The 21,642-nt window shown below is 40.0% G+C and overlaps 2 protein-coding genes across 5 annotated transcripts in view; one reads left to right on the top strand and one right to left on the bottom strand.

Annotated features, from left to right (window-relative positions):
• The window catches only part of UBN1 (ubinuclein 1), a 40,631-nt gene extending 31,090 nt beyond the window's left edge, over window positions 1-9,541 (top strand). For all 4 annotated transcript variants that reach the window (XM_063430750.1, XM_063430749.1, XM_063430748.1 and 1 more), the window contains 10 exons: window positions 76-205; window positions 1,141-1,259; window positions 2,062-2,184; window positions 3,429-3,572; window positions 4,231-4,281; window positions 5,103-5,145; window positions 5,355-6,428; window positions 6,803-7,046; window positions 7,356-7,448; window positions 8,302-9,541. In XM_063430750.1, the coding sequence (XP_063286820.1) occupies window positions 76-205; window positions 1,141-1,259; window positions 2,062-2,184; window positions 3,429-3,572; window positions 4,231-4,281; window positions 5,103-5,145; window positions 5,355-6,428; window positions 6,803-7,046; window positions 7,356-7,448; window positions 8,302-8,354 (2,074 nt within the window). In that variant the 3' untranslated portion in view covers window positions 8,355-9,541. The remainder of the gene's footprint in view (window positions 1-75; window positions 206-1,140; window positions 1,260-2,061; window positions 2,185-3,428; window positions 3,573-4,230; window positions 4,282-5,102; window positions 5,146-5,354; window positions 6,429-6,802; window positions 7,047-7,355; window positions 7,449-8,301) is intronic.
• A 3,359-nt stretch (window positions 9,542-12,900) lies between these two features.
• The window catches only part of PPL (periplakin), a 58,798-nt gene continuing 50,056 nt past the window's right edge, over window positions 12,901-21,642 (bottom strand). The window contains exons 15-22 of the mRNA XM_063430745.1: window positions 21,259-21,437; window positions 20,793-20,931; window positions 20,498-20,691; window positions 20,259-20,409; window positions 18,938-19,021; window positions 18,600-18,713; window positions 16,872-16,964; window positions 12,901-16,509 (exon numbers count right to left, since the gene is read on the bottom strand). Coding sequence (XP_063286815.1) covers window positions 13,843-16,509; window positions 16,872-16,964; window positions 18,600-18,713; window positions 18,938-19,021; window positions 20,259-20,409; window positions 20,498-20,691; window positions 20,793-20,931; window positions 21,259-21,437 — 3,621 coding nt within the window. The 3' untranslated portion in view covers window positions 12,901-13,842. The remainder of the gene's footprint in view (window positions 16,510-16,871; window positions 16,965-18,599; window positions 18,714-18,937; window positions 19,022-20,258; window positions 20,410-20,497; window positions 20,692-20,792; window positions 20,932-21,258; window positions 21,438-21,642) is intronic.

The raw sequence follows: 21,642 nt of genomic DNA, 5'->3' as shown, positions 1-21,642 counted from the left end.
CCAGATTGTTTTTTTTTTTTTATGCACATTCTTTCCTCTAACTGCACGATTTGTTACCCCACTTCTTTCCTGCAGTATTTACCTCTTATCACGAGATCTCAGCTCCTCGCTGCGCTCCTCGGTATTCACCCACCTGTCCTCCATTCTCCCCTGTAGTAAGGACACACTGGTAAAATGGGCCAGTCGCCTTCATCTGCACAAACAGGTGAGTTATGGTAATTTAGATTACATTTAACCCACCCAGTATAACTAGCTGTAACCTCACCTACACAGTGCACCTAACATTTGTGGGAGCCTGGAGTGTCCCTTTAATATAAACCCACCCAATATAACTAACTGTAACCTAACTTGTATGGGAGCCTGGAGTGTCCCTTTAATATAAACCCACCCAGTATAACTAACTGTAACCTAACCTACACAGTGCTTCTAACGTGTGTGTGTGTGTGTGTGTGTGGGAGAGTCTGGAGTGTCCCTTTAATATAAACCCACCCAATATAACTAACTGTAACCTAACTTGTATGGGAGCCTGGAGTGTCCCTTTAATATAAACCCACCCAGTATAACTAACTGTAACCTAACCTACACAGTGCACCTAACATGTGTGGGAGCCTGGAGTGTCCCTTTAATAATATAAACCCACCCAGTATAACTAACTGTAACCTAACCTACACAGTGCGCATAACGTGTGTGGGAGCCTGGAGTGTCCCTTTAATATAAACCCACCCAGTATAACTAACTGTAACCTAACCTACACAGTGCATCTAACGTGTGTGGGAGCCTGGAGTGTCCCTTTAATAATATAAACCCACCCAGTATAACTAACTGTAACCTAACCTACACAGTGCATCTATTGTGTGTGTGTGTGTGTGTGTGTGTGGGAGGGAGTCTGGAGTGTCCCTTTAATATAAACGCATGTAGTCTAAATATAATCTAAGTTACACATTGCCTGTCAGATCGGATAATAGGAACTCTGCCTTCATGTTGTATATTATGAAGATATTTGACATTTGTCAAGCTCTGTATGGACGATTAATTGCAACGATACCACCAGACCTTGTTTAGACCGACTTTTTTTCCCCCCTTCCCTTTGACAAGGTGTCTTGTGTACAAATGTCTTAACCCAGATCTTTCTCCTTCAAGGGCGGTCGGCTTGGGGAACCCCTGCGGAAATTGAAAGAGGCTGTGGCAAAGGCCATGCCTGAACAAATCAACAAGTACCACGAGGAGTGCAAAGTCCACAATGAGGCCAAGTATGCCAAGTAAGTCAGGGCTGGCCTGTGGCACATACATAGGCTTCCAGTTCCAGCAGTGACATATACTTGGAACTCTGCTTCTCCAGGTCATGAGTTTCCTCAAGCTATAAAGCAGCTTCTAATTCTGATTTTGTTAGGATTTCATGCATTTTTAAAGAACATGGATGACTTAAGCTGGGGAACAATTTATTTTTTTCACCAGTATTATGCGCACTTCCTCTAGCTTCTCCCAGCTCTAGACCTCTGATTTTCTGCAGGAAGTGAAGAGTGCAACACCAATCTACTTCCACAACCCAACTACTAAATACAAGTTATTGTGATTTCAGATATCTGTAGCTATTTGAAGTAATTAAAGTATTACACGTAGAATGTGGCTGTTACATTCTAACACTGGAAACCTGTGCAATGACCATTATCCTTTTTTTTACCTGTCCCTCACAGTAGTAATACGATCTGCACAGTAAAGATAGAGTGGAGCACATTGTGCAAAATCCCAGAGAATGGGCTGTCAGATTATCCCTTAGTACTAAAATTAAACAGTCTCTCGGCTGAAGTTAACCCCATATTTCATTCATTAAAGGAAGCAAACACTATCCAAATACAGGATTAAAAATGCCAGAGGAAGAGGCTCAAACTCCTACCTACTTAAAATCACTTTCACCCTTCTGTTTCCTGTAGGTTAAATTGCGGTTTCATAGTGAGCAAGATTCCGGGTGTAAAATTCTGATTCTAACTGTGAGCTAAACATAGCTAGAATGAATGTTTCAATAATCATGGAACAATGTTTTACACTTTCTTTTGATTAAAGGATGTTGGAAGACGACAAGGAGAAGGAGCAGAAGGCGGGATCAGAGGAGGAAGAAGAAGAGGAGAAAAGCAGCAAAAAGTCAGCCGGTCCTCGAAAGAAGTTCCAGTGGAATGACGAGATCAGGTGATGAGATGGGGGAGCAGGTTACTGGGAAAGGTCAATGAGCGGGGAGTCCAGTGGAATGATGAGATCAGGTGATGAGATGGGAAAGGTCAATGAGCGGGGAGTCCAGTGGCATTGCTAAGCTTTGGAGATATTGGAAATGTCAGACAGGAAGCAATCTATAGATTAAACGGACTCTCAACCAAAATTAGCTAAACAACAACTCCTAGCGCCACTGACTGGCTGAATTGTATGCGGTATCTTTCTGATTGTCCTTTATGACCGCACAGAAAGGGTTACTAAGGTGGTGTTAAAACAGAACTGTCACTGCTTAGATCTTTGTGCAGCCCAAATTATATTTAAACTGAGCCAGAGGTTGTGCTTTTATTTTTATAAAATTCTCCGTTGGTTTTTTTGTTTTTCTCTACATTGCATGCCCAGCTGCTCGATGTGCAATAGGAACACACAACTGCTGCAGAAGTGATAACAGAGTTACGGCAGCGAGATTAAACGCTGTGTGTGATTATTACAAACTGCTCCAGTTCTGCGATGCTGTCAGGCTGAAAGTTGGCCAACGGGGTTCTAAGGACCTTCAGCTTTGCTGTCACGCAACATTGTTATGGTGCTTAGTATGACCCATTAAATAAATAATGGTAGTATTGTGGGGTGAGTAATGCGTTGCGGTCACCTCTCCCGTCTGTTAGGAACAACATGTAGATTTTTGTGTGTTGTCATGCACCTCGCAGACGTTAAGCAAAGTAGAACGTTTCCAACCTTGTAATTCACTTAGTAAAAGCGAGCAGGTTCTGTATAGCTTGGGTTTGAGAGTTACCAGGAATCAAAATACAATTTAAACTGACGGAACTAAATATGTGTGTGCCTAGTTAACATGGAGATCACCCCCACCCCCCAGTTTGTTTTATTATCAATAATATAATAATCTACAAACAAAGCAAGTAGAAACCCACCCACAACAAACCGTGTTAGAGGAATAGAGTATTAAACACCAGAGGTAAAGAACATGGCAATAAGTGAAGAGAGGATGCCAGGTAAGATTGATCAGAGGGCGAAGAAGCATGGCGATCATACTAGCTCTAATCACAAAGGGTTAAATGTGGGAAGTTGGGTATTTGGTTCTTATATGTGCGTGTAACATTTTAATCTGTGTGTTTTTAATAAGGGAAGGGATAATCTAACCATATTCTATCTTAATGGAAGCCCACATCTCACACCCCTTCCTTGCCCCCCCTGTGATGTTTATACAGGCAGCTGCTGTGCCAGCTGGTCCGTCTGAAGGTGGACATGTTCGAGTCGGAGGGAAACAGCATGCTGACTTTGGAAGATTATCTCAAATCCTTCCTGGATGTCGAGGTCAAACCCCTGTGGCCCAGAGGCTGGATGCAGGCCCGGTATGAAATGCAAAAAGAGACATGTTCCTGATATAAACAGGTTAAACCATGCTGCAGAGGTAGTGCAAGAAGACCTCTCACTGTGTTAAGGCAGTAATGTAAATCTCAGCTCTGGAAGTGCAGCCTGGGAAATTGCAGAATTCAGTGACTGACTGACACACTCACCAATAGCAGGTCAGACAAGGCAGCCAATAACAGGATGGATCTGATATTAACACACGATGTGCTGTATAGGATCTGCTGCTCTGCTTCAATTTCCTAATGGACATGTTTACTCAAGGCTTGCTTTGTTTGTATTACTGATTACTTTCCTTCAATTTTGTTGTGTTTTTGCAGAAATATACCCATGTTGAGCATTGTTCACCTTGAATACATGATGGTATATGTGCTATGAAATTGACTGTTGCCCTGGACCATATTTCTGTCCTAATATTGGCCAACAAGTCTGATTATCAGGCACACTGTTCAGCAGATTAGGCTCTGGCTTTACTTACTATAGTAGTGAATCTGGGCCATAATCCAGTCCTTACTCACTGGTCATCGTATCTGGCTTTACTGGCAGTCATTCGTCCTCACATTGAGCGCTTGTTGAGTTGCTCAGTATAATGTATAGTGTTGTTTTTTTGTATTCTGAACATTCTGAATGTTTCTTTCCCAGAACCCTATTTAAAGAGACGAGACGTGTTTATCCACAGCTCTCCTCCATCATGTGAGTATAGAACAAGCTGCTGCTCAGTTGTGCTTACTCTATTTACTACACACACACACTCATCCTTACTGGCTCCCTCTATTTCTGAGATAAGCCTCTTGGACAAGATAAAGATGCTTTCTCAACCCTTCAGATCGGCTATTTCAGCTATCACAGGGGATCCCAGCTTTGGCATTGTTTTTTAAAACGCATCTGTGAAATTTAGGGGATTAATAAAGATCTAGTCACAAAACACAATACAGAGAGTTTTATTGGCGTGGAGCTTTGTGATACCCTCCTGCACATCAAACAATACTGTGAGTTGTGCTTTGGAGCTCTGTGATACACACACACACTGCACAATAATGTGTGTTTTATTGCTTTGGAGCCCTGTGCTGGTTATAATGACAGTAATAGCCTTCTTAATTTTGGAATTATTCAAAGGGAACAAACTAGTCCATGCTTTGCCCAGGGACCACCTGAGCTTTAATGTGTCCTTGAGGGATAACAGAGGGAGTTATGGTAGGGATATGTTCCAAGTAGAGGTTTTGTGGACTATTACATAGTAATGCAAGTGAGCATGGTGCAAACTGCTGTCCAGATCAGGAGACAGAATCACAATTAGATGCTTTTGGATAAGGAAATTACTGGCTTGATCAGTCAATTATTTTAATAAGTGTGTGGTCCTTTGTATTCTGCTTGTTCATCTGTATTTATATTGGTTTTTTTTTTTTTTTTCTGTTCTAGAATATATGATACTTGCACTTTACAATAATTACTTTCACCATTCTCTCCGCAATATGTCATCTGTTTTATTTACAATGATTTCTTTCTTCCAATAGGGCCAAGAACAGAGCTCTGGTTTCACCAAAGGTCAAAACCAAGGTACAGTGCGTGTGGTTTATTCTTTGAGCTTTAATAACCTCTTGGACTGCACAACATAAAGTTTATTGGAGATCCTGTGATCTCTTGCCTCTATGGTTTTTGTTTCTGGCCATACTTCTTCCTTTCTTCTCTATTAATAGTTATCATGTATGTTGACCATGTAGTTCTATTTCTATACTCACACACATTCTCTTTTTTTTTTTTCTTAGGAAACTTCTACCAAGCATGACAAGAAAGTCATATCCCCCCAGTCTGAGGCCCAAGGACCCTCCGTTGTTTCTTCATCCACCCCCACTAAGGAATCTTCGGTTCTCACATCCACAGTGTCCCTTTCTCAGCCAGGAGTCTCTTCCATATCTACTCTTAACCAGGATAACTCTTTGGATGAAGATCTTATCCATAATCCACCTTCATTAGAGGGAGTGTCAGAGCACTTGACTGCTCTCTCAAATCGATCTGCAGGTCTTGGTTTTGACTTTCCCACCAGCAGATCTGTCACATCCGTAAAAAGCACTGGGATGGAGGAAAAGAGGAAACTGTGCCTTCCTCAGTCTTCTCCATCTGTCGCCAGCAATACTCCACTACCATCACGTGGGTACTCAGTTGACCAGCCTCTCCTTTTAGGACCAGAGAAAAAATTGACAGCCTCTAGTCACAGCACCAAGATTTCATCCGACGTCCAACAGGGGAAGCTTAAGCAACACCATCACCAGGGGACAAACAAGACTCCCACAATAATAAATGCATCATTGCAGCCCTCTGTGAAACTTTATCAAATAAGCAACCAGCATAGCAAAGGAAACTTCACACACCCAACCCAAGCTGCAAGCCCAAAAACTTTAGCTCCTTCACCTCCACAACGACCTGCCACACCTCAAACCAAGTCCCCTAAACCCCAAGGATTTAACCCAACGTCCTCATCTACAACCCTCAAACCCATCATATCTCCAGTTGTTGTGGGCAAGCATACAGGCAACAACAGCATCTCTGGCCAGCAGATATATAGACCTCCAGTGCCGAGACACCCGATACCCCCAAATAGTAATTCAGGCAGCACTGGTAGTCAAACGGCCAGCTCTTCTACCACCATCATTCAGTCTCCTCAAACTCTTGTTCGGAATCCCATCACTATTCCTATAAAGAAGCCCACTGTCCCTCCTCAGAAGCTGACTTTGGTGGCGCCTCAAGACACCGGGGGAGGGACTCAAGGCGTCGCCAAGCTACTGACCTCTTCTATGGTTGCTGGTGTTGGAGGAAACGCAATGTCTCCCTCTAACATGACTGTAAGTATGAAATGGACATCATCACATCATAATTTGTTTCAATAGCAGTTTCAACAGTAATGTTTACTGCAATACCCTCTACATCTTCGTATTTTAGCCACATGGTACTGCCATGATATATACCGTTGATGAGAAGCTTGCCCTTTGCATGAACTAATACCAGGAGATTGGTCACAATCCTCAAGGGTCATTTGTAGTTGAGTTTGAAGCAGCTGGATCTTTGCAGCCTCCTACTTTTGTACATTTTTGGCGGAATTTCAACAACAACTTGCCGTTATACCCACTGCGACTCTGCCTCGAGCATTTAGGGATAAGTTGTTTTATTGTGTATTTACTGAAACGCTGTATTGATCATCTATCTATTTTCCCGGCAGCCTACAAAATGCAGCGCAGGACCTGCCCTTCTCACATCATCGCCATCACTGACTGTGCTGACTCCATCATATAAACCAAACAGTGGAAAACTGCCCACCCCAACTTCCTTGGGAATCCTCTCCCCCATTCACACGTTTCCGCTCCATGTTATATCTTTCACAGCAGATCCTAAGGTGTCTGCCTCTAAAGACGCTATAGTGACTGGGCCGGCCCCAGGGACTTTTCACCACGGACTGCCTCGGAGTAAGTGTTCTGCCCCATGTATATAAACATATCTGTACAGTTAGCGTTCTAGTGAGGGCTCTTACATTCACAATCTAGAAAAAGGCAGTGGCATTCAAATTTTTTTCTCATATTAGATATATATATTTTTTTCCTTGGCACTTTTCCTATTTACACCTAAATATTCCTTATCATACATTTTTCATTGTTTTATTCTCCAGTTATTTTTACTTTCTTTACATTTCCCCCCGCCTCTTATTCTCCTTTGTCACTCTCCCCCTAACCCTCGCACATAATACTATCCTTCACTCTCAATCTCTCTTTTCATAGATCTGCTGGGTGGTCTGCACTCTAATTCCAATCATCATTCCTCACCGCTCCCGCACTCCGGCCTTCCAGCACACATACAGCCCGCACAGACAGGTAACGGCAAACTATCATTGTATACAAGAGGCTCTGATAAAACCTCTATAGTTCCAATTGAGACGTCCATTTAATATTTTTAAATAAAGTTTTATAATATATATATATATATATATATATATATATATATAAAAATATCCTAAAAGGGTAGGTGTGTGTGTGTGTGTGTACATACATAAATAGGGTTCCAATTTATACAATTAAAAAAGATTTAGCGCACTCCCTTATCCACTAAACAGCAACTCTGGTGGCCTTGTACTGCAGAGAACCCCAGATGGATTCCCCCCCCCAAGTAAGTATCTCATGAGGCTGTTAGAGTAGGACCTGCCACAGATGGGATACATTGACGTTGTGGCAGGCTTATGCAATGTATGATCATATTATGTAACTAAACCCCCATTATTATTTTTACTAGATTAGGTGTTTTTAAAACTAACAATCTGTCAGCACCAAAGTTGCTGTTTAGTGGATAAGGGAGTGCGCTGGATCTTTTGTATTGTTTGTGTGTGTGTGTGTGTATGTATATATATATATATAATATATATATATATGTGTGTGTGTGTGTGTGTGTGTGTATATATATATATATATCTTGAAAATTTGAAATTATTTGAAAAAATCTATAAAATCGAACCCTAATGTTCTTCTGTGCATTAGATACAATAGCAAGCTAAAAGGACGGCTTTAAAGGCCTGCAGAGACATCATGTGCTAAAGAATATCTTGGCGGATTTATGGGTGTGTTAAATAGGCCCATAGTAGGCCGGAAGTGAACCGGTTGCAGACCGTGATGCTTGTGATATAATTTGTGCTTTGTTATTTACTGTTTGATTTTTCCATTTATCATATTACAGATGGAGCTCACATTCACCCTAAAGGGCCAACGGTTCCTCCAAGGAAGGCTTAAGTTGTTGCACATCATGACCAAAACACGATTGAGGACTTGAAGCCAATCACTGGGGACGCGTTGCCTGTTTTAAAGTTCTTGCATGGCACCGCACCCGTCATTCCAATAAAAGCACTTGTATATTAAACAGCTGAGGTGGGCAGACCATTACTGAGAGTTATGGGAGTTGCACTGCTGATGTAGTAGCAAGCGGCCCTCCTTGCTGTGGATTGTGACTTAAACTATATTGTACAGTTTTTTTTGTTCCTGAGCTGAAGAGGCAACGTTTCCGCATGAACATTTATTTTTCATGTCAAAGTGTACAGCTGCCCTGGCAGATCAGGCACGTCTCTTCCTAACGTAACGCACTTATTGATGTTCTGCCTGGGAGTTTTCTACAGCTTTCTTATTTACTGTAATGATTTCCTGTTTTCCCATTGCCCTCTGATCAGTTTTATCATTTTCACACACCCGCTCTGAACGATTCCCCGCTGGTCCGCGGCTCTTTCTGACATCCCTGCCCATCTTTTAGAATATTTTTCATCATGCTGCTGTCTCTGATATTTTCCCATTATCCACCACTCACTCAGACATTGTTCCCAACCACTGCTGGCTGGACATAACCTATTTTTTTTCTGTCACCATACATAAGGAAACTGGTAGGCTTTACCTGAAGTCCTTAATGTTTGACATTTAAACTCTGGATGAAATGCTTCTTCTCTTGACCGGGAGGTGATGTGTAGACCCTCTCACTCATCTGGCCTTTCTCAGAGACTAAGCCAACCAGCTCTGCCCAGCCATACTTTTTTTTTTTTTCTTCTTTTTTTTTTTTTTTTTTCTTGGCGAGTTCTCCCCTTCCCAGTCATTGTAGGGTTAGGTTGCTGCCACATATGCAGCCAGTCCCCATACTTCATACTCCTCATTGACTTTACCCTGTCCTCTTGATACCCTCTTTGCCGGCATTTTCTGTTGTTCCTTATTAAGTTTCTCCCTGTCCCCCACCCTTCCCTGAAATTGAAACTGCCTATTTTCACAAAGGAAAATGTTTCTGTTAATGAAAATATATTATTTTTGTCTTTTTCTGAGTGGCCCAAGGGTCTTAAATGTGTGACTTTATATTTTGTCTTTATACCTAAATGAATGTTCAGTCTGCCTGATACTGAAATGCAGAAACAAAATAATTAAGATAAAGACTTTTTCTTATATCAGATATGTTATCTTTTTATTGAATGAATTTCAGGTGCAGACTTCGGATTAAATCTTTTCTTTATTTGCAGACAGATGGATCTAAGCTGCTGGTGGCTTGCTTTAGAATGCTTTGGTCTGCAAAATGGTTTCAAAATCTATTTATTTTCGCAGTCCTCTCATAAGTCTGGCTTTTTTTAAACCAATCAAAATGACTTTCCTGTATGAAAGAAACTATTTAGAGTTTAAGTCACTAAAAAGTACACTTTTCAATACTTGATGTCACAAATGAACCTGCTCAGGTCAGACGTACAAAGGACAACCCACCTCTCATCCTGTCTGACCAGCATGACAAGTCACAGGGAAGCAATGACCGCCACTGGCCTGGCAAATATAAAACTATAACTTGCTATCATAACTGTTTTTATTACATTTAAATTAGCCTTAAATGCAACATAGTTTTCAATTGTGTTGTTTTGTGTGAAGTGGTTTTGCTTTTGATGTACAGATCATATCCCTGTAGTCTCCCTGCTTAAATCTCTGCCATTTATGAATTAAATCTCTTTGTTTATGCAACCCTAGTCCCACCTCCCTGCATGTGACTTACACAGCCTTCCTAAACACTTCCTGTGAAGAGAGATCTAATGTTTAAACTTTATGGCACATTCTGTTTAATTTAGAATCTCTTATCTCCTTCTCTGTTAAGGTCCTGCTGGAAATTAATTAATCGATCATACTGTGCTGCTGTAAGATTGGATTAAAAATGAAACCATTTTGTTTTCATGCATGCTGTGTCAGTCACAGCCAGGGGGTGTGGATAGGGTTTCATAAATAGAAACAAAAGGGATTTAACTCCTAAATGGCAGAGAATTGAGCAGAGTGACTAAAGGGGCATGATCTATACAGCAAAACTGCTTCATTAAGCTAACGTTGTTTTGGTGCTTAGAGTGTCCATTTAATCACTGCTGTAATAGGGGCTCTATATTAACCAGCATTCAAACTATTTATTATGTTATTACATATGGATTTATACTCTAAACCAGGGATTATGCTAACCCAGTCGGTTACCTTGACCTAAAATTCTTTGATAAATAAATGATAAATTTGTTTCTGTAACTTCAGCTGAATGCAAACTGCTCAATTCTCCTGCATCCTGTTATTAAAATTCCTCAGTGTATTCACGAACAACTGAATGGAAAGAATATTGACCCAAATGGATCCCTGTTACTTTCAAAATGTAAAGGTCTTGGGTTTTAGGTGCAGTTTCCGCTGTCCGTACAAGGAGAATCTGAACAATTGCATGAAGGCAATTCAACTGCAATATGAATTCAGCTGTATACAATTAACCAAATCACCCTCTAGCGATTTGGTTGAAATAACTAAATTTGCCTTTTGGGAATAGCCAAATGGGTTAAAACTGCGGAACTCTCTCTCAATCAACTTACCCTTTTACAAATTGCTTATACAAAAATTTAGATTTTAGGGATGCACTGGAAGTGAATAGGGCAGTCTTTTACCTTTTACATACACCAGGATTGTTTGTTTTGTCTTGTTTATTTAAAGAAACTTTGTTTTCCTTATCCAGGTTTCAAATCCGTACTTGCTCCTGTGTAATATCCGTGTAATAACACTAGAGGGCGTCCACATAAAAGGGCATTGCATTTTCCAGACAGCAGTCAATTATTCCAATCTAGAATCTAAATTAAACAATGTCTCATCACTTGAGTCCAAATTCCCTTTTCATATGAGATTAGCTGCATTACCTTTGTTATGTAAAGAGAATGGATTGAAAAAAACTGTACTGCATATTGCATTATCCTTTGACTGAAATTAAGGTTTGTTTATATAATGTGGGTAAATGTAAATTAGAGTGACAATCAGAAAATGTCATTTACATATCAAAGTTTTGTAAAATGTACTGTACTTTGATTGAAAAGTGAGAAATAGTTAAGCTATTTTTAATTAGACTGCCAGCTCTTCGGTTCTCTGGTTGCTTTGGAATACGGTTTGTAAATAATAAAATTAAGTAGATTGTCGTGTGAGGCCTCCGCATGCTCAGTAATGGATGTTTTTTTTTTTAGCTGTGTATACGGTATTTTGTGATAACTTTACGTAATATTTTTTTATTTAAAGAGCACCAACATGTGTTGCAGAGCAGCACATACATTCAAATAATTAGAATTTAGTATGACCTCTGACTTTTGTATTTGTATAGTTGAAGGGTTTTTGTTTTGTTTTGTTTTTTTAACCACAACAATTTTTTTCCATTTGTATAAATTCAGGCAGTCATCTTGTTATTGCTCCAGTTTACACTTAACGCAAACCTGTCTTTTTGTTTTTAATTATTTTTTACCCAACAATAAATGTTTTCCTAATTCTGTCTGTGTTGATAATAGTTTTATTATTCTGGGGTTTTTTGTGGGGTGGGAAGTTAATGTCCAATTCGTAAATTACTGTTTAAATCTAGATACTATTTAACCTGTGTAGCCTTTACTATTTAAAGTGACCTGACAAAACCAGGGGAATTTTTTTTATGAAATAAAAGGTTTGCTTTAAGTATGCTAAATGTGAGAAGAGTGTTCAGAGTCCCATCTATAGTGGTATGACCATATAAAACCGCTACAAAGCGACAAGGAATGCCCAAAATTGGGCAATGTGTTGGGGCATTTATATGCCAATCCTCCCAAACATAACGGCCTCTTCTTCCCAGTGATGACATCTGAAACCTGCAGTATTTTGGGCCAGTTAAGACAAGAATACCTAATTTATGTGCAATGTTTCAGAAACTGATGCTCTGAGCCTATCAGGCGCCCAGTATGAGGCTTCCCGTTTTTAAGCCTCCGAGGTAAGAGGATGTGGATGGGGCAGAGCTGAATGACTTTGGGGTTAAACCAATGGTTAATGATTTAACCACCAATGGTAAGCCGGTGCCAGGGACGATTACGTTGTTATTGGGCTCGAAGTGGTCCATTAATGTGCATACAATGTATACACTGTATGTTCTATAGGTATGCTCTTCAGATACTTCCATTTTTTACATCTCAATATATAAAATAGACTGGAATTATTTAATCTTTATTTGGTTGTTCTCAATGGTAACTCATATTACTTAACCCCTTAAGGACCAAACTTCTGGAATAAAAGGGAATCATGACATGTCAGACATGTCATGTGTCCTTAAGGGGTTAAACAAAATCCTGTCTGTTTCTCCTTGTTGGTTTTCTTTGATCATACAGAACATAAAAATTGGCTATTAAAGCAAGACTTTTTTTTTTTTTGAGACGGTGCTAGGATTTTTTTAATTTTTTTTTTTTTTTTATAAAAAGATTGAATCTTCAAATGTACGCCATGTGAACTTCTAATGAACAAAAATGTCTAGAAATACATTCAAAACCACCATTTCTTTATTATTGTTTACATAAATAAAATACAGTTTAGTTTTTTACCAAATTTCCCCCATTCCCACTGAGAAAATAAATGAAAGGTAGGCATGAATCAGGATGCAGCTATGGCTAACGCCATGAGATTGCATTGGGAAGCTTTTAGTAAGCAAAGGCACCACGGTAGCTGTGTAAAAGGAGAGATGCTATAACTGTGTTTACCTAAGCCACTTACCAAACCTATTATATACTATATAACATTCTGCCCAAGGATGGCATAGGAGAATTGCACCAGTAGTATGTGTTGTGATTTTCAGTTTTAGTGGTATTTGTCTTAACTAATTTTCTTGTTCTTACACTCGACATGTCTATATTATTCAGTGCGTGTTGCCTAAACATAGTTTTCTGACCTATTTCATTCGAGAATAACGTGGAACATCAAACCAATAACTCATAGCAAATTCAATGGAATATTTGTTTGTAACAATCTCTATTTTAAAGTTGTAATATGATTAAAAAAAAAAAAAAAGCTGTGCAGAAACTGAAGAGAATCTCATCACGAAAGAATAAAAGGATACAACATGACTTAGAGCTTTCAGATGTCGTGGCCCCTGGTGGACAGCTAATTAGAATGTTTTATGTGCTATGCTCTTGGCAGTGAAGGGCCTGCCTTGAAGTTAGAGTAGATAAGGACACCTGGATTGTGACTTGAGTTAAAGTATGACATAGGGGACGAGTCTATTGCTTTCTCAAATTTCAGAAGACTGCAAGAAACCAGGAACCATAAGATTGCTGGTGTTGGGTCAGAGCAGAATTGTTGGGTTTCTGCCAAAGTAGAAAAAGGCAGTTATTCTGTGTATGTATGCATCAGGCTAAAGGGGTAGCTTCATCGGTTTAATGTCCCTTTTTATAACCCACTGTAAGTGGGCATTGAGTAGATCGTTTTATTTCTTGCCAGACACTAAAGCTGCAAATTCTTGAATCGGCATATCTTTGTTGAGGTAACTCTCGTATTGACGTTTGCTGATTCGCCCACTCCTCAGGGCTTCTTCAATGTCAAACTTCTTTCCAGATTTCCTGTCATGAATCATAGAAGATTCACCATTGGGCCCCTTGATTGTGATTTCTTCCCAGTCGCATTCTTGGCTCTGGAGATTGACAAACATCTTCCAGTCGATCAAGCCCAAATTGCGAGCTTCTTCCGGTGACATCTCTCTACCTGTATCTGGGTCGATGACCACAATGGACCGACGTAGGTGGTTCTCTCTCTGTTCTCTTTTGATTGCCATGGTCTCCAGACGTCTCTCTAATTGATCAATCTCATTATCTTTGTCTTTGCATATTTTCTGGAGTTCTTTCAATTCTGCTTCTAAGGAAGACAGGCGTGAGTCTAGGTTCACACCACTGTCTATCTGAGTCATATTTCTCAGATCCTGTGCCTCCTTTATGGTGATCTGAATCTCCGACTGGAGGTGACGGGCCTCCATCTGCAAATTCTGTTTGTCCATCTGCAGTTTGTGGACCTCTTCCCTCAGATACTCTAACTCCTTGTTGGATTTGGAGTTGCTAAATTCAAGTTCAGCCAAATGGGATTGAAGGCGATTAATTTCAGATTCCAGCTCTCTCTTGCGCTTATTCTCATCTTCCAAACTGACCTTCAGCCTCTGTATGTCATTCTCTGTTTCTGGATCCTTTTCTACTTCAATTTTCTCTGTGAAAACAACTTTTTCTTTTACTTCCATTTTTTCTAGTGTGATGACTTTATTACGTAATGCTCCCAGCTCTGCTTCCAGCATCTGCCTTCTGTGCCTCTCGTCCTCTACCTGGAGTTTTAATAAGTTATGCTCTTTCTCTTGCTGTGGATCTTGTTGCAGGACTACTTTTTGTTTTAGAGTGACTTTTTCTTTGGTTTCAAACTCCCTCTGTTCCAGCTCATTCAGCTTCATCTTCAATTTTTTAATCTCAAGCTCTGCATCTCGCCTAGCTTGTCGCTCTCTATCGAGCTCTTCAAGTTGCCTCTCAAGTTCTGACTTGCGCCACTGCAACTTAAGAAGTTCTTCCTGCAGGGAGTCCTTTTGTTTTAGCTCATTTTCAATATTCTTTGAGAAACTGTTGACCTCTGATTTAAGCAAAGGATCTTCTTCAAATTTCACCACCTCTTGTTGAACTATCTTCTCTCTCACTTGTGACAATTCCCTTTCTTTTTGTCTTATCTTATCTTCTTGAGCCATTCTCTCCCTTTCAAGTTCCAAAGACTTCTTCTGCTCCTCAGCCAACTGGGATCTCAGGCTCTCTACTTCATTCTTGGTAGTGGGATCGTCTCTGTATTGGATTACCTCCTGGACCACCTCTTTGATCTGCACCTGAGGTTTGGTATCTATCCAGCTTTGGATCTCCTGTTTCAATTTAGTGATCTCTAGCTCTGAGCGTTCTACCACTCTAGTCTTCTCAAGGATCTCTTCGCGGAGTTTATACAATTCTGCCATTAATTCTGGGTCAGTCTTGTGCTTGATGACTTCTTTAGTTACCTCCTTTACCTCCACCTGTGGTCCTCTCTGCTTTGTTACTGTCAACTCATTCTTTAGAACCTTCAGTTGTTCCTCAGATGCTCTGTATTTCCTTTCCTGCTCAATCAGCTCAAGGCGCAGGTTTGCTAATTCACTTTCTGCTTTAGGGTCAGGACGAACAATCTCACGTACCTTTTCTTGTACAATAACTTTGGAATTCTCTACTTCCAAAATGTTGATTTTCCGGATAAGTTCATTCTTCTCACGCATATTTATACGTATTTTTGAGGTCTCGTCTTCATACTGTCTTTGTAAGTCGGCCAACTCCTTCTCACTTTCCAGGTCTTTCTCCACCTTCAGCACTTCCTTTACTGTAATCTTGCCTTCGGCCATGGCACGCTCTTTTTCAAGACGTTTTAGCTGATCTTGAAGCAGGATCAGTTCCTCTTCCTCCTTCTGCCTTTGTGCACTCTCTCTCTGTTTATTTTCCTGAAGTAGTTTATACTCTGCAGCTAGCTGAGGATCATTCTGCAGCTTGACGACCTCCTTTTCTGTAATTCTTTCCTGCTGCTTGTTCTTTTGTTCTGCCAAGATGAGCAATCGCTCCCTCAAGCTTGCAATCTCACTTTGCTTTGATCCTTTCTGTCTCTTGAGATCTTCTAACTCTTCCTTGAGCCTTAGATATTCTTCATGCTGCTCCTTGTCCTTCTCAATCCTTAAGACTTCCTTTACTACATATTCTTGTCCTCCTTCCTTTTGCTCATACTCCAATGTCCGTACCTTCAGCCTCAGGGAATTCAACTCATCCTCCAACGACTTGTTTTTGCGCTGTTCTTCTGAGACTTTCTCCAGGACCCTGTGATACTCTTCTTCCAGTTGTGGGTCTGGTACTTTTTTCAGGACTTCTTTCTTAACAACAGTCTCCTGAGGTTTCTGGTTTTGTAGAAAGACTATCTCATCACGTGTGCTCTTGATTTCTGTTTCCAACTGCTGTCTACGCTGGACTTCATCATCCAACATATTCTTTATCTTCCAAGTTTCCTCTGCAGGCCTCTCAGAACGATTCATCTGAACTGATTGCTGTTGGACTTCTACCTCTGGTTGCTGTGTAAAATAAATAATATTGAATCAGTAAGCGCTTTGTACAATGTGTTCAATTGTGAACATTTTTCCTGTAGTTGTATTTCAATTTACCTAGCTGGCTAACATTTGAGGGGAGCCGCCCCTAAGACCTGATATTCCTTAGCTTATTACAGCATTTTGCAGACAGCATCACTACTAAAACCAAAACAATGTTTAAATAAGTTTGCTTTTGAGAAAAAGTATATTTTGAAAACAATCAACGTCTTGGAGTAGTCACAGGTTGAAAGTGAAGTACAGGTTTTAATCTAAACATTTCCTGGTGGTATGGTACGGCATTATGGGAAATGTAGTTCACAAGCCTTGCAGTGTAAGCTTCTTTTTACCTGGCGCAGAAGGCTCTGTGCAAATTCCAGTGTTTGCAGTCTCTGCTTATTGACCGCGCCGGCTTCAGTAAATCTCGCCGATAGGTCTGCCTCCTGTGGAGAGAAGGTGGGGGTATTATAAACGGCACACTTCGGAATGGTATATTTTTAAATAATTTTCTTAAAGTTTAACTTCAACCTGTATTGGGATGGAAAAGGAGCGTTGATAAGTCTGCCATTGGAAATACCCGATTGAGAAATGTTTGACATCACATGACGTTGACTTATGACATCATGCGATGGTGCAGTGGATTTAGAATCGTAAAGATGCTGTTTTTTAAGCGCACCGTATAATAGAGGAATAATTAATCATGTTCTTGGCATAGTCGCTGTGTAGTACGCAAGATTTTCATGCACCCCAAGACCCACATAAAATGATATATGCCATTCAATTACTGCTACAGACAGCCGTGAGATACAATGGTGCCATAGAAATCGTTATTTTGATGGTTGTCATTTGAAAGTTGCCAGTGCGGTTGGATCCTGGCACAGCAGGTCTCGGAACCTTACCACTTTGTGCCCAATGTCCAGTCTAGGCCTAGAATTGAGTATACCATAATTACTCAACACATTGTAATGCCATATGATTCCTACTTCTCTGACACCCAAAGTGGCAAACGTATACAAATATATAATGCCCCAAATGGCGTCGATATTTATTATTATTAGGACTGCCAGATCTACCATGTTTTGACATATTTCACTTCAAAATGCTACAATGTGACTTGAAAAGTTGTTCTCTGCAGTACATCTAATTTATATGCCTTAGGAAGGGAAATAGATTCGTTAAGGTGGTAAAGCTAGCTAAATATAGATATATAAATAATAGCGCTAAATAAATATACATACACACACAAACATCTAGCTTCAATGAAAATTCGTAAAATCCTTGTACATTCTTCAGAAAAGTTGTAAAGCGATGAATAGAGCCGGGAAAAGAGGTCATAAATGCAACTGTGGGATCTTTACAATGTGTCCACAATGGAGAAGAAAGCTTGGATTGACTCCGAGTGTGTGCAGCTGTAGGGAGTGCTTGTATAAAGGCGTGCTTGTATAAAGATTGTAAAACGTGTAGTGTGAATGTATAGGGAGGAAAGATGAAAGCGGAGAACTGAGAAGGAAAATGTGGTGGGATGGTGTTATTAACTCTATAACAAGGAGACATGAAAACCAGGATTACGTCTGGTTGGCAAGAAATCAAAGGAAGAGTGTTTGTGAAGAGATGCGAGAATCGATAACAGAGCTAACACAGCCAGAAGGAACTGAGAAAACATTCTAAAAAACAATGGGAGACTCTCTAAGAAATGCCAATTGAAAGGAGAAAATTATTTTTTTCCATCCCAGCACATAATGAAGCGTTGGACTATATGGAAGAGTGAAGAAAATGGAGCTAGTAAACGAACGGAAGGATGGGAGATGACAACAAGTAAGAAATTGGAAGGAACAGAAACGGGAGCTAGTACAAATGGAAATGACAACGATGGAATTTGTTAAATGGTAGAACTAACTAATGAACAGGAAATTGAAGGAAGCTGGTATGGAAATGGAAAGGGAGCAATGAAGGCTATAAGAGGATGAAAGGAAGCTGGTTATGAAATTGGAGGGGTAGAGAATGGCTTTAGTGTGCAGGGTCTACAAACTTAAACAAATGATTACAACATGAAAGAATCATTTTGGTTCTCCACGTACCTCTTCCTTTACTTTAGTGGCAGAAGATTGGATTCTAGCACGTTTGCTGTAACTGCTCCTTCTGTTCTCCATGTCCAACATGGACCTCAGTTTCTCAGCATCCAGCTCGTAATCCTGAAACAAAGTAACAGGAGAAATCAATTTACAACTTTCTGTCAAAACACTTTACTTCCAAAATTCAGTGAGGATAGTTTCACAATTGTAGCTTGGTATGCAATGCGTAGATTATCTACCCATTAATAGACGTTCCGTTGATAAGCTTCTAGAAGGCTCCAGGAATAAGGGCCTCTCCAAAATTCAATAGTCATTTCAAATACAACAGATGAGAGATATATTACCTTTACTGCTTGCTGATACTGCTGGGCACTCTCCGAAACATGAATCATGTCTTGCTCTCGATCTGCAAATTCCCCTAGCAGGAGCTACAAGGGGAGAAGGAGAACAAGTCTTAGTACTCCAATATCTAGCAATATCTTCCAGATCTATCTACCCTTCCGAGGTATCTCACAATAAAATGTCTCAATTAAGAGTCTATGATCTCTGATAAGTCTCTCACTATTTTTGTCTCCATATTTATCTGTAGATGTTAATCATTACCTGGTGACATTTCGTTTTAGCTCTATGGGGTGGGGGGGAAACCTGAAAACCACATAATACAGTACTAACAAGGAACTGCATAAGCCCTGCGTTTTGGTATAAAACAAAACAAGTCAGTTTAGGCCAAAGATGAACATCATAAGCACTCCATCTTCTATGATCTACGATTCTCGTGATGTTCATTTACCACATTCAACAGCAACTAGAGTTTTCCTTGAGATTAATTTACAGGCTTTCAAATTCAGTCCCTGAAGTCCACCAAAGGTGCAAGTTTGCAGAATTTCCTGTGGTCATTGTGTGATATTACTAAGGACCAGTGGTCACCGTCGTTACACATAGTCTTCTTTTTGAGATATAACACAACCTTCTGCTGCTGATACTGAATATTACCAAGCATGCACCAAAGAGTGTTTGATACGATAAATAAAAACACTCTTATCCCCCAGTCGAGAGTGGAAAAAATACACAAAACGGAGGCTCTCACAGCAGAACTTAAAGGCACCACTGAGAAATGTTCTAAGAAGTGGCTTCCATGGCTTGAATATACGACCACACCAAATGAAACCATGGTGGACACAGATTCCAAGGATACACAGGCAACCTCAATCACAAACTAAGATTATAAATGCTTACAACCCATGCTCGATTCCTGAATGATCAATCAAGAGTCTGGGTGAGAAAACCCCCTTTATACACCCTCAAACTGTTTTACATTCTCCCTTACTCCATTAAAAACATTTTTTTTGTTCTCCACACTTCTCAAATTGTTACCAAACACCCAGTTCACTACAATCACGTTGGTAGAACGTTCATAGTCCTTCAGATAAAGTCTAGAGCAGGTTTCTTGATTTAGATAGAAACCAATAGTTTTCCTTTTACACTGCGGACAGGATATAAACAGATTTTGACTTTGTTCTAAGCAACCTGTTAAATTGTCATCTTAACTATGTGTACCCCTAGTTTCCAATTTGAACCCATGTCTTTATATACGATTAAGAAAATCTTGATAAATAAAGATTGTCCCAAAAAAAACTTGTCAACTCTGTTTCATTCATTTTTTACCCGTTGATTCTTTAGTTTGGTCTCAACTTGCTTGACACTGTCCGATTCCTTGGGCTCATAGTTGGGTACATTAAGTAGCCATTGGTTGAGGTTGTCGTAGTTGTTGTGGTAGCCAGAATAAGCTGTCTTCGCTTTTTGCAAAGCTTGTGATCTGTACCGGAGAACCAGCATATCAGAAATTGTCCAGAATTACATTACAATAAAAGAGTTGCACACTATCCTCACAGGTGTCCTCTTACCTGCTCTGAATCTGTTGATCCAGTTGGCTGTAACGTTTGTTAAGTTTTGACACCTCGGCCTCTTGGCGTTCAATATCTGGGCAATGCTCCTGGAAGCGATTGGCCATGTTATTACATATCAGCTTACTGTTGTGAAGATTCTGTTCTGCTTCGGCAAGGACCCCTCTCCCCATTTGCAGTTCCGAGCTCATTGCCTGAACCGGACAGAAAACAACATTAAGATCAGGCAAGAAAAAATAACTACACAAATAAAGTGCCATGTTTCACACAGTAGCCAATATCTACAATCACTCACAGTCAACTCTTGCAGTTTTTTATCCGCTGCACGTGGGTCCTCAGGCACAGTGTCATCTTGAGAAAGTTTGGTCTCATATGTGGAAAGCAGGTCACGGCTCTTTTGCAGGCTGTTCTCTAGGCGATTGGCTCCATCAAGTCTAGAGCAAACATGAAAAGTTGATAAAGACCCCGACCAGAAGAAATTCAGATACAAGTCCCAACCACCAAATCCACTCATGTAAAAGTCTCCATGGTGTGAACACAGAATATGGGAGAAATGTAAAGTCATATCTACATCGAATAGACAATAGAAATCACCAGCATGTATTTGATTGAATTTAATCAATAATCAGAATAATAAACAATATATAGTGTGCATTTACAATTAAACATATTATATCGGAAGGTTAGGGGTAAGATCATGAATTTGAAGCCTACTTTCAGCCAAGTCCATGCAGCAGAACGACAGTTCACACATTACTTACTTCTCCTGGGCAGAATTGAGGAGGTCATTGACGCGGTCGTACTTATTGTTGGTTTCTGACATTTTGCTTCGTAGGATAGGAGAACTGGAGACATCTTGGTTGTTTTTCAAGTAGACGTCACACTCTTGGACACGTTGGCTCTTCTCAGGCTCGATACGACGTACTTGATTGGAGATATTCTAGAAGACCCATGAAAGAATGAATTAAGAGACACTGATCACCCAAAATACCTCATATTACATTCATATAAAATTTACATTACCCCAAAAAATTATTTTTAAAAAATTCTTTTATTTTTATGTTCAGATATTCTTTAATTCAATGCTCCAACACCCTCCCATTATTTCTGGTATGTATAATTGTTTACATGTCAGAACATGTGAC

The sequence above is a fragment of the Pelobates fuscus genome, chromosome 8 (assembly GCF_036172605.1).
Source record: "Pelobates fuscus isolate aPelFus1 chromosome 8, aPelFus1.pri, whole genome shotgun sequence".
In the NCBI taxonomy this organism is placed as follows: domain Eukaryota; kingdom Metazoa; phylum Chordata; class Amphibia; order Anura; family Pelobatidae; genus Pelobates; species Pelobates fuscus.
The sequence above is the reverse complement of the archived record's forward strand: the minus strand, read 5'-3'. Positions and strand labels throughout refer to the sequence as shown.